The sequence below is a fragment of the Triticum urartu genome, chromosome 4A (assembly GCF_056163025.1).
Source record: "Triticum urartu cultivar PI428250 chromosome 4A, HENAU_Tu73, whole genome shotgun sequence".
In the NCBI taxonomy this organism is placed as follows: Eukaryota; Viridiplantae; Streptophyta; class Magnoliopsida; order Poales; family Poaceae; genus Triticum; species Triticum urartu.
This window is the reverse complement of record NC_141876.1, coordinates 604,497,133-604,513,410: the sequence shown is the minus strand read 5'-3', so window position 1 is coordinate 604,513,410 and position 16,278 is coordinate 604,497,133. Positions and strand designations below refer to the sequence as shown.

The following is a 16,278-nucleotide window of genomic DNA, read 5'->3' as shown; positions in this document are numbered from 1 at the left end:
TAATAATGCATTACTGATTATAGTATAATACTAAAATAATACAAGAAGATGATAACATTTGTGGTACATGTACCAATTGATAAAGATTGTACCACATTATTCCTGATTTCTCAAAAATATATAGAGAAGATAATTGGTAATTTAACTAACACTCGTATTATACTGGAGTTTCGCTCATGCCTAATGTTACTAACAATAAACAAGCATAAATATGTAGAGAATAAAAAAAATCAGCTTTACTAATTCTCTGTTCTAAAAATTTGAAAACAAAATCAAATTATATATGAAATATTCTTATAACATTGCACATTGTTTTAAAATTTTACATTATTAATAATGTTTTTGAAACATGCCGAAGGCACGTATAATCGAAATATTTTCCTCTATTCATGTTTTCTTTTATTAGCAATATAAGTTTCAATCAATAAATCAACCATAATTTTAAACAATTTGTCCTGTATAAGATGTTTAATTTTTAAACATTAATTTATTGGTGTTTTGAACTAAATAATAGTTTCTGCATTTAATTTTAACCAATTCATATTCTCGAGATTAAAATGGATCGGTTGAATTGATTATTTATACTAAAATTTTATATTCAGGTATATAAATATTAGTCATACAGTAATTAATACATTTTGTAATTTATTTCTGACAAATCATTAAATGAAAATCATGTTAAGTATTTATACCGGTGTTATTTATGATACAATTGTAATGCCTAACTTTGAGAAATGTGCATGCACCTATTAGGTTTAAATCAGGCCTTGTAATGAGAATTACATTAGTCGTTAATTTATGATGTGTTGCGCTTTAAAAAGATATTCAAACCAAATCCCAATATATGTGGGGAAACACAAAATATCAAGTTTCATAGATAAATTGTGACTCGCTTGAGCATATAGATGTATGCAGCTGTGTATGTCTTATTACATATGTTGGATTATATCCCAAAGGCGCGTGGTCTCAGAAATATCTGGATAGCAGTTTCTAGTTTATAATTAGGTATGCACAAGTAACAAATTTAGAACATATATAAAATATCGATTTTCTAAAGAAGGTCAATTTTTTTTACTTGGAGCAAAAACCTAAACTTCAATTCATTGACTAGAATCTACAGTCCAACCATGTTTCGGACATGTGGACACTAATCATCTTGCTGATCTATTGCCATCTTATGTGTCTAGGAAGAGGATGCCTTTTTTTACGGAAAGGTTGAAGGCCATATACTAAATAAATCAACCTTTACAATAACTATCTTACAAGAATGATAAATTACAAGGAAGTCTTTGAAAATATTAGCATCGTCACCCTTTTGCATCGACCGGTGGTTTAGCATGAGCCGTCGCCGCCTCTGCCCCCGTAGTGGAGTAACCTTGTTGAAACCTAGGAGCTTCTAGAAGAAGTGGTCGCGGAATCATAGAAGCGAATCAGAATACACTGATGGCTGCAAGCTGGATAGATAGCCATCTTGGTGATGCCAATATCGAAGAAGCACAGAAGATAATCCTAAGTCCTACCAGGTAGGTAAGGGGGCGCAACCTTCAGAAGTTACTTGCCGAAGCCGTATCTAGCTGAGTTTCACTAGACAGGGATGAAACTAGGGAATAAAAACACACTGCAATGCCATCCCTCATGTAGGATGCCAATAACCCACAAGTGTAGGGGATAAATTGTATATTTTTCGGTAAGTAGAGTGCTAAATCCAACGAGGAGTAGGAGGAACTGGTGCGTGCAAATTAGCTATGATCACTGGAAGTGCTGGAAAGATTGGTTGTTGTTTGTTTAATTGATTGAGCGTTACAATAATTGAAACTACAACAAAAGTAAAAAGAGCGGGGTAAGTGGATCAATTCTTAATTGTGCTAAGGACAAACCGTTTTTGTTTTTATATATACTAAATCATTCTCGGCGGGAAGATCACGTAGTTGTTGTTACCCACAATCCCTTACAATAACTTTTGTAGCTTGATAATGATTGTGTGGATAAAACCTAAGTTTATGTTTCGCTAATCCATGCACTCATACATACTTCTGATTATACCCTAAGCCATATCAAGCATCCACAATCAGTTCAAACAATTAAGATAGAACATCTAACTATAGCATTAGAATCTAAGGTCTGTATCCATTTCCTTATGCCATAACTTATAAACTTATGGTGCTGTTATCTCTCACTCTAGCATCCTTTCCTAAAGTTATCATAACATAATTTAGAAAAAAAAATTAAAAAAATATGTTACTCGGCATTGTCAACTACTCACATAATTCACATATTGATTTGGTATTGTGAATATTTGGTGTATATATATATTGTCAACTACTCACATCATTCATGTAATATTGTGAATATATATATATATATATATATATATATATATTCACAATATTATTCATCACCCAGAGTGATACTATTCATCACCCAGAGTGCATAATAAGTTATTCTTCACCCGAGTTAATCTTACAATCATTTCATAATTAAATTACATTTGGAATTCAAATAAATACATTCCTATTAATTCACTACGTAAAATTTGGCATATGAAAATAAAAATATAGGTCATAAGGCAAGAAATTTTGCAGTTTATGTGTATTTTACACTATGTTTTTACGTTTGTAATTTTACATAACGTAAAATATTTTTTACGACAATTATATATTTTTCTTACGGTCGCTTTTTGCGTCGGAAATAAGACAAAAACTTACGGAACGTAAAATTACGGTGCATTGATGGTAAAATAGAGGGGGTGGAATAACTATTCCTCACCCAGAGTGACGAATAGCGAATATGAGAGGTAATATAGAGGAAGTTTGAGTTAAGATCGATGTAATATGAGACGTAAAAAAGAAACGACTAATTCACCGAAGAAGGCAAAGGAACGACACACATAAGAAAAGCGAGGAAATCTGTATGTCTCATGGATGGTGTGGTTACAGAACGAGCGAGCTGCACGAGGGGAAACATGAGCGATCCATAAAACCATCGCGATCTTGCCGTTGTTGTCCAATAACTTGCTCATCACACGCCTGGACCATCAACTCGCCAGCAGTTTACTTAACACTGTGTCGAGTCGTGTCGTGTGGAACGTGAGGACCAACGGATGCCAAGTTTCTTTCTCTCAACCACAGCGTGAGGCGGCTCAAGTCCAACTGTATGTGCGCATGGTCTCTCGCCTGCCATTGCCGTTCACTATCAAGTTGGCAATTCCAGGGCAGTCTCACAGTTATAATAAGGAACGCATTCTCCGGAAATTCAATTCGACTCCCGGGAGCACGTGCTCTTGGTCCCAAAAATAATTTTTGAAATATAAAAAAAAATCAATACATAATTTTTATGTGCTGTTAGTCACATCCAAATGCTACTTGCAATTTTTGAGGCAAAAAAGTTAAGGCATGTGAAAAAAAATTGAACACCAAATGTTACCCCAGATTTGTTTTTTTTTTCACCGATGAAATGCCGTTGCTTCGTTTCTCATGAAAATTGTCAAGCATGTTTGCGACACCAAAAACGATCATCTACAAAAAGTTTCAGAATATTTTGTAAAGATTTACTAATTTTTTTTCGGGTTACTGTCATCCGGTGCTCCCGGGAGCCAAAACACCCCTCCCCCTTCGTTCTCCTACTACTATCTAGTGTGAATGCTAGCTACTTGTCCTTACGAATAAACGGAATTTTCCATGTTACCAAGCTTACTAGCGTGAGATTGATGTTACTCCAACATGGCACGTAGGATCAGTGATCAGTGGCGGAGGCAGAACTTTTCTGAAGCCTGGGCAAGTTTCAGCCTTAGGTGAAAGAAAATTGGGTGTTTGGAAGTACAACATATAAAATGACACCAAATTTCTGAACCAGAAATTCTATTAATATTTTATGTGTTGGATATTAGGAGAATACTAACAATTTTTTGTCTTTCTTGGAACATGCTCAATCTCATTTGGATTGAACTAATCGGCAACGTTAGGTGGTGGCTGTGGATCTACTTCTGTTTCCGATTACACTCTATTCACATTTGGAGTGATTGGTCTATTAACCCAAAACCTCCTCATCTCCGAATTATATAATTTAAAATTTGAAGTTAACATCAACTATTTAGAACAAATCTTTAGACAAAAGACTACAATCACGAAGGATCGTCACCAGTGACCAATTACCCACACCCTGACCTCAAAATAAGCCCTTACAAGTCTTGCTTTCTTAAAATCAGTTAGCAATCTCATCTAATTATGAAGAAAGGGATAAGCCGGCTATGATGCAAGTCATTCCTCGGAGTATCGGACGGATCCGCTACGGCTCCACCAGCTGCTAGGCACGCACCCATGCTAGCCTCCACTCGCGGCTGATCCATCTCCATTTCTCAAATCAACCAAGGATTGTGCCATCTTGAACGGGAATAGCCAAACAGGCAGGGTCGCGGAGGGGTGGAGCGATTGGCCGATTGTGTCTCATCTCAAGTAAACGAGTTTTGCTACACCTACATGTAATTACGAAGTGGAGGGAGTTAGGGAGCGATTTGACAGCGTTTAATTGGACACTAATGAGGCGGTCGGCCCACCCTGAAATTTAGAGGAGGCGTTTGGTTAGTGTGGAAGTAAGTTTCGTCCGTTCCAAATAAATTTGAGCAAAAACCACGACATTTATTTTGGATCAGAAGGAGTAAAAAGCTTACGTTCTTTTAGAGAGAGTAAAAAGCTTTTTGTTTTTTTGTTTTGTTCATTCCAAAATAAGTGTCATGCTTTTAGTTTAAATTTGGGTTGAAAGTACGACAGTTGTTTTGGAATGGAGGGAGTAAAAAGCTTACTTTTTTGAGAGAGTAAAAAGCTCTGGTAGGTCTAGCATTTTTCGGTAAAGAAAGCAACAGCCGATGAGCCAAACCACATGTCTTACGTAGCCCATTACAGAAGGAAACGCGCAAGTAAACCATAATTAACCCATTAATCTATTGTATTAGTCCAGCTACTACTACACTAGTAGGCCTTCTCGTTTCATGAACTGAGCAAACGGAAGCTCATTCGGCCACTTCTGCCCAGGTAAACCACGGTGGGATGACAACTTTTCCCGTTGTGACATGGCCATCGCTAGCTTGCATGTAGCTAGTGAGCCCGGGCAAGTGCCCAGGCTAGCCGGGCGTTGGCTCCGCCACTGTCAGTGATGAAGTCTAACTGGATGGGCTCTGAAGAAGATAGGAGACACATACCGGCATACGGGTATGCGGTCCGTTTCAGTGGTTCCTTCCTGCCGAGGATATTAGAGCAGCCCAGATCAACACACACACACGCGAGGGTGGATTCAGTCTCAACTCTGAAGAACACGAATGAACAGGGAAAACAAAGAGGATTCAGAGTTTTACGACGCGCAACTGACTGCGTCTTTTCTGCTCTTTCCTTTATTCAGTTCGTAACAAACTGATCACCCGCGATCCGTTACACCCGTGCCATCCCCACGCACACATCGTGGTGAATCTTACACGATTACAGAAGTAAACAAACACTACTGCCTATTCAGCCACAACGTGAACATAGCACGTTTCTGGCTTGAACCAACTTGCGTACATGACGCTTATGATCTAGCTAAAGTGCAGTAAAACAAACTTGTGTGTATGTAGCTCGAAAATACAAAGGTGAACATGGTTTCATGTGCACCCGCATGAATAGTAAATTCAAAAAAAATAGTAGACAAATTTAAAAATTCTACAATTTTGGGATATCAAACTTGGTCGACCATTCTTTTCACATGGGAAGTTTGATGTAGAAATAAAATCCGTGGTATTCTTAGCGAAAAAAATACAATCGGGGCCTTCCTATTCATTAAACAATGTTTTTAATATAGCTTCGATTTTGTCATTTTTGCCTACAATACCATGAATGCCATTTTTTTTTGTGAAATTTCATAGGCGGGTATACCAGTCAACTATGTATGTTACAATTTTTTTCAGGTTTTTATTTTTTTATAATATTTGTTTCGAATTTATTATTCACAAGGGATGCGCGTGGAACCATGCCCATCAAATCCGTGTCCGCCTGTAGCTGGGTTAATAACAGAGGATGGAGACGGAACAGTACACTCACTCACATCAGTGCTCACAGCATCTGCTCCTCTCTCTCTCTCTCTCTCTCGGAGTAGTAGTAATGAAAGGAGTGGACAGTTATGTGTAGTTTTGTTTTATTTTGGGCGTACTGTCTCCGTCCGCCATTACCCTTCACTGTTAAGTTCCCAAGTGGCCAAGTTCCTTATTATAATTACGAAGAAAGCAAGTGTTGTACGTTCTACTTACGCGACTGGCGAGAGAAGTTACTATGATGATGTTAGTGTCATGGGCGGTAAATAAGTTGATGCGTACGCGCTTCTGCTTTCTGAAACATGGAGTCAGCTAGTGCTAATCTTGATTTGCCGACCGGCCGGTGTCCTTTGAAGCTAGGAGATTACTCCTAGCAGGTTCAAGTCCATTTCAGCGTCAACCAATCCATCAATATGCACCATCAAGAAGTAGATGGGAGTGGGACACCTCACTCACTCACTCACAGTCCAACTGATCACCCTTCTCTCTGCCTCTTACACCCCAAAGGCCAAGCCTTCTCCGGCTATAAGAACCGATCCATCCTCCCGCCACTCTCACACCGACACAGCAGATCGAGCGCCACCATCGCAGCAGGAATCAATATGGACTGCGGTACTGATGAGCGCCAACACGGCCATGGCGGCGACGGCGACGCGGCGGAGTGGAAGAAGGTGGCGGAGCTCAGGGAGGTCGTCGAGGCACAGGACCCCTCTGCCAAGGTACCGCAACATATATATCAATCGTCTCCTTATTCCTCCTCAATTTGTCGAACGACTACGTTCAATCACACACCACCCTAGATGCATAGTTAATTTATTTCCCGGAGAGGACGTACGGCTGGTTCATCAGTCTTTTGTTATTCCATCTAGCACTTCTATCTTTTTTTTACGGGAGAAACTTTCGATCTATACATCATCGGTCAAGGCAGTACAAAAAAACTCCACAAGTAAAGATTACATCCAGGTTCATAAACCACCTAGCGATCTTGATAGATGCATCTCTCTGTCAATCATCCTCATATAACCTGCTTTCCAATCACGTATGTACACCTGGATGATGATCCATTTGTTCATCTATCACTATCGTTCGCGTGCAGGAGGAGGATGACTTTGCGCTGCGGCGGTTCCTACGTGCCCGGGACCAAAACATCAACAAGGCATCGGCGATGCTTCTCCGGTATCTTGCCTGGAAGCGTGTCACCAAGCCCCATGGCTTCATCTCCGAAGACGAGGTGCGCGGCGAGATCGCAAAGGGAAGGGACCGCCACCAAGGTTTTGACCGTCTTGGTCGCCCCATGTCGTATCTCTATGGTGGGCGCCACTTCCCTGTCCGGCGTGATCACGAAGATCTCAAGCGCTATGTGGTCTATGTTTTCGACAAAATCTGCACCAGGTATATGCCCCACATAGATCAGCCATTTTTGCATGCATTCAGTGTGCTAACTAGCTATTCCCTCTTATATTTCTTTACCGAGGGAGTATCTAACAGTTGATCGATCGAGTGGTTAACTGATGGCTTTTTCTGAATCGTTATAGGCTGCCGGCAGGGCAGGAGAAGTTTGCGGCAGTGATAGACCTGAAGGGATGGGGGTATGCGAACTGCGACATCCGGGGGTACCTGGCAGGGCTGGACATCATGCAGAGCTATTACCCAGAGCGGCTGGGCCGCGTGTTCCTGATCCACGTGCCCTACATATTCATGGCTGCGTGGAAGATTGTGTACCCCTTAATCGATGACAAGACCAAGAAGAAGTTTGTGTTTGTCGCTGATAGGGACCTTGATGCCACACTTCGAGACGCCATCGACGAGTCCCAGCTCCCTGAGGAGTACGGTGGCAAGCTCAAGCTCTAGGCCTACAACAGTTCACCATTGTCCAAGTCCATCTGATGATCAATCGATAGCGATGACCATATGACATATGCAAATAAGGTTGCGGCGTCCGGCGAGACAGCCCAAGAGAGGTGACGATCCTTGCAAGTGTGGGAGATCGGCTCACCGCTCAGCTACTTGTTGTGATTTTTTTACGAAAAAAATGGCGACTCATACGTGCGATGTTATATATGTTTTTTTCATGTAAGACTGTTATATATGTTTCAAAAACCAAGCGCCGATATTTCTCGGTGAAACACATCAAAGACACAAATGAAATCATGTTTTATGTTTGACACTCGCAAATTAATCACGATGGCATTCTTGAAACCACCCTCCCAACTTAAGGAAAATCACACGCGTGCTACCCTCTTTCCATCCTCCTCCCCCACCGACACCTAGATCCGGCATCTTAGGTCGGCCCATGACGCGCAGATGAGTAGACTGTCCGGTATCTTCTCCCTCCTAAATCCCCGACGGCTGGCGCCCTCCTGAAGTTAGGCGGCTGCCCCTATTTGCCTGATTGATTCTGCTAGTATGCGGCATCCGGCATAATGTTGGCTAGAACCTGTCATTGCCAAGTGGAGCACCACTTATCCTGGCCTACATGGTTGATACCAAATAAAAAAATTAGAATCGTGGGTTATCAAAAGATTGTATTTATGGATGCTTGATTTCCTAATACTGAACAGAAAAAAAAATCACATTTCAACCTTAAACTAACTGCATGGTTTAATTTAAAACTCTCAACTCCAAAACCAGTAGATATACACCTTCACCTGACCTTGAGGTCTAAAAAACAACCCTACTCAGTTTGGACCAAGGCAAACGGTTTTGACCACAACCAATGCTGACTAGGCAATGCCACCTTAGCAACCACTGTTGACTAAGACTACGGCTTGGGGACTAGAAAAAATGGATTTCCTTGCTCTCTGTCTCACCCTGACCCTGATGCCTTTCTCCTCCCACGACTGTAGTCGCCACCGCAACCTTGATAGGTTCTTTTCTTCTGGCAGTTGCTTGTTGTTGTTTTTGTTTTGACAGTTACTTGCTACTGATTAATTCATTCCAGATACTTTAGCTGAGAACCTAGGCTTGCTTTGGTTTGAACGAATTTCATAGGAAATTTTCCTTTAGAGCCCTTTGGTTCATAGGAATGGTTTCCAATTTCTACATAGGTTTGGTTTTTATCCTTTATATTTCAAAGGAAAAGAAACGTTAGCCTGGACTCAATGGAAAAATTTCTACAATGTAAACCAAATGACATCTCTTTTTCTATTCCTACTCATAAAAATTAAGATACATGTAATTTTATTTCTTAGAAGTTTCCTATATCTATGATAATCCTATCCTATGAACCAATGGAGGCCCTAGAAGGCTAGTAAGCTGCAAGCTCTCGCTCTGACATCTATAACCTGACCAAGCAATCTTCGCAAAAAGAAAAGGACAAACCTAGCTGAGCAAAGGCAGACTCCGGTGTTCGTCATGTGGGAGTTAGTGGTGTTCGCCTATGAAAAGGGGACCGATCAGTATATATGCACGATGAAAGGGCATCAGGAAATGGGAGCGGAGCCAGATCGATTGACGGAGATCTCCCTGCTACATTACTCGTGATGGATCAAGTCCATCACCTAGGGTTTGTGTCATGTTGCATGGCAACCGTTAATTAATGAGTAACCTCTTCAATTAATCCCTGTCGTACATCATCATCGGGTCTGGAGCCACCATGTCCTTCTGGCACAACCACTGGTGGCAAGGTGCGTTGCTCAAAAATCAGTTCCCCCACCTACACTCTCACAGCAGAGGTCAAAAGCTATTGCTCGTGAGGACACTAGCTGACCCAAGTGGATCACATGCATCAAGGATAACCCGACTACCCAGGTGCTCGCTGGATATGTGCATGTTTGGAATATCACTTCCCAAGTCAACCTCTCGCCAACGCAACCTAATGATATCATGTGGAAGTGGACGACTGATGGGCAATACTCGGCTCGAACTGCTTATCGGATGATTTTCCAGGGAAGGATCAAGACCAACCACAAAATACTCATCTGGTCTTATCGGACCCCTCCTAAATGCCAAATGCACACATGGATTGCCATCCAAGGGCGATGCAATACAACTGGCCAACTTGTGAAGAAGAACTAGCCTCATACACCGACCTGCAATATGTGCCATCAGCAACCGGAGACTGCCGTACACTTGTTTGCTCAATGCCAATACTCCAGATTGCTGTGGCAGATGATCCTTCAAAGGTTCAATGCCCAAATCACCCCGTCAAGTGCTGATGAGCCCTCCCTTGAAGACTGGTGGATCGACTCCGTCCGGGCTCTCTCCATATAGGAAAGAAAGAAGGTCAACTGCCTCGTCATTTGTGCTTGGTGGCACATATGGAAGGAGAGGAATGCCCGGATATTTAAGCACCGGGTGACCACGGTCACTGAGGTTTGCTCCTTGATCAGTGAGGAACGGCGATTGTGGTGCACTGGTGGTGCCTTGTGGGGGCGATGTGGATGCCTCTGGACTAGGGGCAGCACATCCACGATTTAAACCTAGCCCTAGGCCTTTCTAATTCTTTTACTTGCCTAGCTGTACATATTTAGCCTCTAACGATTGTAACCCGGCGTCTCGGCCTCCTCTTAATGAAATGAAATCAGCACTAGCTGTTTTTTGTCAAAAAGAAAAATCCCTGCTGTACATGCCGGTGTAGTAGGGCGCTACACTACTCAGTCGATTCTTCTCACAAGAGGAGCGGCACTAGCCGGTCAGACTACGATGGCTTATATTGTGTATGCCGTTTTCTTGTTCTTTCAATTCCTGAAACTGGGAAGTCAGTAGGGAATATTGGGCTAGCTCTGCCTACCTGTTGCAATTCATTGGCTCTCATCCAAGATTCTATACTGACAAGATTTGGTGGGCCCTGTCACGGCCCTCTTACTCGATTCAAGTCTCCATGGCGGATTACAGCGAATTCGGCTAGGGTTTGAGGGAGGAGAAAAGGGATTCGGGAGGAAGGAGGAAGATACAGGGAGGGGAACGAGGAGAAGGTTCGACTAGTTACAAAATCCCCCCTCATTGCCTGGACCTGAGTCCTCTTAACCTTTCGCTACAGCACCCACGTCGATGGGTCGTAGAGCCTGCTGGGCTGCTTGCTTCTCTTGGGCCGCCCGGTGGTGCTGGTGGACTCTGGAGGGGCCGCTGATGTAGTAGGGCCCGTGACATCCCCCCTTTCTTCAGACGCGGCTTGACCCCAAGCCGCAACGCCAGGGAAACGGCTTCGAAGTTCGAAGAAATCTTCCCATGACGCCAGTGCTTCCGGCTGTGACGACCACTTGATCAACACCTGGGGAATTTTCGAGTTGCCCTTGGTGACCAGGCGCCTGCCCAGCACCTTCTCCGGGAAGTCTGGAGGAGAATGAGGTAGCGCCGGCTCCGGTAAGGTAGACACCGTCTCGGTGCCTGGAGGTAGCGCACCCCTGAGCAGAGACACGTGAAACACCGGATAGACGCGGCTCCCCTTTGGCAGTTGCAGGCGATAAGCCACCCTCCCAATCCGAGCTGTCACCTGAAACGGGCCAAAAAACTTGAAGGATAACTTGTGGTTAGCCCGCGCTGCGACAGAGACCTGAATGTATGGCTGCAACTTCACGTACACCCAATCGCCCACTGAAAAGGATCTCTCTGATCTCTTCTTGTCGGCTTGGTCCTTCATCCGTTGTCGGGATCTTTCCAGATGTTGGCGTAGTAAGGCCGTCATAACTTCCCTCTCTTGTTGCCAACTAGTCAGATCAGCGGGAGCCAGCATAGAGGCATTTACAATTCCAAAGTGGCCCGGAGGATGACCGTAGAGCACTTCAAAGGGGGAAGCTTGTAATGCGGAATGCGGAGCAGTGTTGTACCAGAACTCCGCCAAATGCAACCACTGGTACCAACGGTGGGGGCAAGAGTGGACAAAGCATCGAAGAAACGTCTCCATGCACTAGTTTACCCTCTCAGTGGTGCCGTCCGTCTGGGGGTGGTAAGCTGAGAACATGCACAACTCTGTTCCGCTTGTCTGAACAATTCCTTCCATAGATTGCTGGTGAAAACTCGGTCTCTGTCTGAGACCATTGCGTAGGGCAGGCCGTGCAGCTGGTACACCTGATTCATGAAAGCCGTGGCCACTTGAATGGCTGAGAAAGGATGCGCCAGAGGAATGAAGTGAGCGTACCGTGTCAGCTTATCCACCACTACCATGATGCAGGAGTATCCTCGGGATGTAGGCAGCCCTTCCACGAAGTCAAGGGTGACGGTGTGCCAAGCATGTGGGGGAACTGGCAGTGGCTCCAGCAACCCCAGGGTACGCACCCTCTCCGTCTTGGCTTGTTTACATGTACTGCAGTTGGACACAAACATGACCACATACTGCCGCATCCCCGGACAGGCGAACAATCTTCTCAGTCGTTCGTACGTAGCGTGAATTCCAAAGTGACCTCCTACAGCACTCGAGTGTATGGCTTGCAGAATCTTTTGATGCATGTCAGTGTTCTCTCCCACCCACACTCGTCCTTTGTACATGATGACTCCATCTTTGACTAGGTGGTCTGATAAGGGATCGCCCCCCACGCTCTGTTGCTGCAGAATTGCTTTGGCCTTGTCGTCGTTTTGGTATCCTTGCACTACCTCCTCTAACCACACCGGGGTGGCAACTGTGATAGCTGTGATCTCAGCCTCCCGACGCGAGAGGGCATCAGCCGCCTTGTTCTCCACGCCTTTGCGGTACACCACCTTGTACTGCAGCCCCATTAGCTTCGTATAAGCCCGTCTTTGCCACGGAGTTACCAGCCTTTGATCATTGATATGGGCCAACGCACTCTGATCAGTTCGGATTATGAACTCTGAACTTTGTAGATATGAGCGCCACTTTTCCACTGCCATGAGGATCGCCATGAATTCCTTCTGATAAGTAGACAGCCCCCGGTTTCTTGGACCTAGCGCCTTGCTGAGAAACGCCAGGGGGTGCCCCTCTTGCATGAGCACTGCTCCTACACCATAGTCCGAGGCATCTGTTTCGATCTCGAACGGCTTATCGAAACGGGGCAGTGCTAGAACTGGGGCCGTGATCAGTGCCTTCTTCAAATGCTGAAAGGCCTCCTCGGCTTCCTGAGACCAAACGAACACTGCTCCCTTCTTTAACAGGTTAGTCAGAGGACGACTGATGAGCCCAAAGTGTCGGACAAATCGTCTGTAGTAGCCTGCCAATCCAAGAAACCCCTTGACCTGTCGTACTCCAGTGGGAGTGGGCCATTCCCTCACAGCTGTGATGTTTTTCTCGTCTGTTGCGACCCCTTGGGCGCTGATCACATGACCCAAGTAGGTTAGACTTGGCTGGGCAAAATGGCACTTGGATAGCTTCACTTTCAACTGATGTTCTTCCAGTCGCTCGAACACTTGCTGGAGAAGACTGACGTGCTCTGCTAATGTGGCGGTGTGCACAAGTATATCATCAATGAATACGAGCACCCCATGGCATATCAATCCAGCCAAGACGAAATTTACGACTCCTTGAAAAGTTCCCGGAGCCTCCGACAGTCCATATGGCATGACCTTGAATTCATAGTGGCCCAAGTGTGTTTTGAAAGCAGTTTTGAACACATCTCCAGTGGCCATTCTTATTTGATGGTATCCGGCCTTCAAATCCAGACTGGTGAACCATTTTGATCCTGCTAATTCGTCCAAGAGTTCCTCCACGACCGGTATCGGAAACCTGTTTCTGACTGTAATAGCGTTGAGCTGGCGATAGTCGACACAAAATCTCCACGTTAGATCCTTCTTCTGTACCAGCAAAACCGGTGAAGCAAACGGGCTGTAACTGGGTTGGATAATGCCTTGTTGCAACATTTCTTTTATCTGCCTCTCTATTTCATCTTTCTGGGCAAGGTTGTAGCGGTAGGACTTGATGTTAACCGGTTGAGCCCCTGGTATCAAGGGGATCTGGTGGTCAAACGGCCTAGACGGTGGCAGTCCCTTTGGTGCCTCAAACAGGTGCTGGAATTTGTCGACCAATTCAGCAATCGGTGGGGCAATTTCTTGAGTTTCTGTCTTCTGTTTTTCGTCCATTGTTTGCAGCTGAACCATTTGGTGTATGCCATTACATGCCACTAGGAAGTGGAGCTGATCAAGAGAAACAGGGTGACACTCCTTGGTGCGGGGTTGAATTCCTTTCAGGGTGATCTTCTTCCCATGGTGCTCGAATGACATTCGCTTGTTACCCCAATGGACCTCCATCGGGCTGTGTTGCTCGAGCCAATCCATACCGACGATCATATCATAACAGCCCAGAGGTAAAACCTTCAGATCGGTGCGGAATTTGTGTCCTTGAACTGTCCACTTGCATTGCTGTATTGCCTTATCGCACAACAAGTGCCCCCCATCTGCAATCTTGACCTTCAGGGCACTGGTGGTGTTGCAAACCCCTTGTAACTTGGCAGCCAAATCAGTACTAATGAAGCTATGAGAGCTGCCGGAATCGACCAACATTAACACCTGCTGTTGCTGAATCTTCCCCTGTAGCCTGATAGTTTGCGGGGCGACTGTTCCTTGCATCGCAACTCTCGAGATGGTGTGGCATTCGCTGTCAGATTCTGAAAGCTCCTCGCTGTTGGATGGCCCGGGCAATCCCAACACATCGAACATCTCCTGTACCACGTGGAGCTGCACCGCGGTAGCGCACTTGTGCTCCCTGCTCCACTTTTCTCCACAGAGAAAACATAGCCCCTTGGCTCGACGATACGCCTTGAGTGTGGAGAGGCGATCTTCGACTGCGTGGCCGTTGCGGGTCCCTTCTGGCACAGTCCCGCGACGATCATCTGATGCCGTAGTCGGAGGGGTGGAGGACGCCCTGGAGGAGCCGGAAGAGGCATGGCTCCCTTGAGATGGGAGCGGCTGCCCTGCCCGCCCCCAGTCCCACCTTTAGAGCGCCGTGGCTCGCGTCGCCTGGAAATCTCCAGCGCCTCCTCCTGTAAGAAAGCAAGAGAAACAGCAGTATCCAGATCCTTGGGATTATGCACTAAGACAACTACACGAATTTCGTCCCTAAGGCCGTCCACGTAACGCGAAGGGAACAGAGCATGATCCCAGGTGGTACTGTGTGCTAGCAGGGAGTGCATGATTTCAGTGAATTTGGCGGTGTAGTCGGCAACTGAATCCGTTTGCCTCAAATGAAATAACTGACGAAGGAGAACACTGAACTCGTTTCGCTCGAATTGCTCACAAACGACCGAGCAAAACTTCTCCCACTCCATATTGTGTAAGTCAAAACTGTTGTTCTCTAGCCATACCATGGCAGCCCCTGTGAAATACATGGCTGCAGTGTCGACCCAGAACTCCGGGTCCAAATGAAACACCCTAAAGTATGATTCGCAGTTGCGCTTCCAACTGCATGGTCTTTCCCCTCCGAACAGAGGAAAATCCACCTTAGGCCTGGGCAGGTTAGGTGTGCGCCTCTGGAAAGGGTTGCCTGAACGGGACGAACCCCGCATCGGGGAGCGCCCTAAAGGCCTCGGGCGGTGATCTGCCTGGTGTGAATTCTCCACAAGACGAGGGAAGGAGCCTGGAAACGTACCCGTGACCGGAGGCGGGACTAGGGTGGTCACTACCCCAGAGCCAACCCCCCGGTGAAGTAGATCGACGCGGTGGCCTTCGGGCCCTTGGTTGCTGCTGCCGTGGTTGGGGAACGGCGCGCTGCTCGGCCTCGGAAGGATTGGAGGGAGATCCGAGGGCTTGAGGGTGAGGACGGGGTTGCGGGCGACGGTGTCGACCTCCTTGCGCACCTGCCCCATCTCCTGATGCAGATCGGCGAAGGACCGCTCCATCTCGGGCCTCCACGCCGCCAGATCCGCCACAACCGGCTGGATCTCGGCGAAGATGGTGTTGGACGCCGCCACGGCCTTCAAGATCGACTCGTTCTGCTCCTGTATCGCCTTGAGCGCCGCCGCCAAATCCTCCACCTTCTGCTCCATCTCTACTGCCTGCCTCTGCTGCCGGGTGGTATAGGTGGGTTTCTGTAGGTAATCCGGTGGCTCTGATACCATATGTCACGGCCCTCTTACTCGATTCAAGTCTCCATGGCGGATTACAGCGAATTCGGCTAGGGTTTGAGGGAGGAGAAAAGGGATTCGGGAGGAAGGAGGAAGATACAGGGAGGGGAACGAGGAGAAGGTTCGACTAGTTACAAAATCCCCCCTCATTGCCTGGACCTGAGTCCTCTTAACCTTTCGCTATAGCACCCACGTCGATGGGTCGTAGAGCCTGCTGGGCTGCTTGCTTCTCTTGGGCCGCCCGGTGGTGCTGGTGGACTCTGGAGGGGCCGCTGA

At 45.8% G+C, this 16,278-nt stretch overlaps 1 protein-coding gene and 1 pseudogene across 1 annotated transcript; one reads left to right on the top strand and one right to left on the bottom strand.

Annotated features, from left to right (window-relative positions):
* The first annotated feature begins 6,577 nt into the window (after positions 1–6,577).
* On the top strand, positions 6,578–8,220 carry LOC125553172 (uncharacterized). Its single transcript, XM_048716956.2, has 3 exons — positions 6,578–6,774; positions 7,152–7,447; positions 7,591–8,220. Exons 1-3 carry the CDS (start codon positions 6,658–6,660, stop codon positions 7,904–7,906), a joined length of 729 nt encoding a protein of 242 aa, XP_048572913.1. The 5' UTR covers positions 6,578–6,657; the 3' UTR covers positions 7,907–8,220.
* A 5,238-nt stretch (positions 8,221–13,458) lies between these two features.
* On the bottom strand, positions 13,459–15,924 carry LOC147977203 (uncharacterized; annotated as a pseudogene).
* Between the last annotated feature and the right edge of the window lie 354 nt (positions 15,925–16,278).

Coding starts and splice junctions, on each gene's coding strand:
- LOC125553172 (XM_048716956.2), top strand. CDS start 6,658: ATGGACTGCGGTACTGATGAGCGCCAACACGGCCATGGCGGCGACGGC. Junction 6,775..7,151: donor CACAGGACCCCTCTGCCAAG/GTACCGCAACAT, acceptor GTTCGCGTGCAG/GAGGAGGATGACTTTGCGCT. Junction 7,448..7,590: donor TTCGACAAAATCTGCACCAG/GTATATGCCCCA, acceptor GAATCGTTATAG/GCTGCCGGCAGGGCAGGAGA.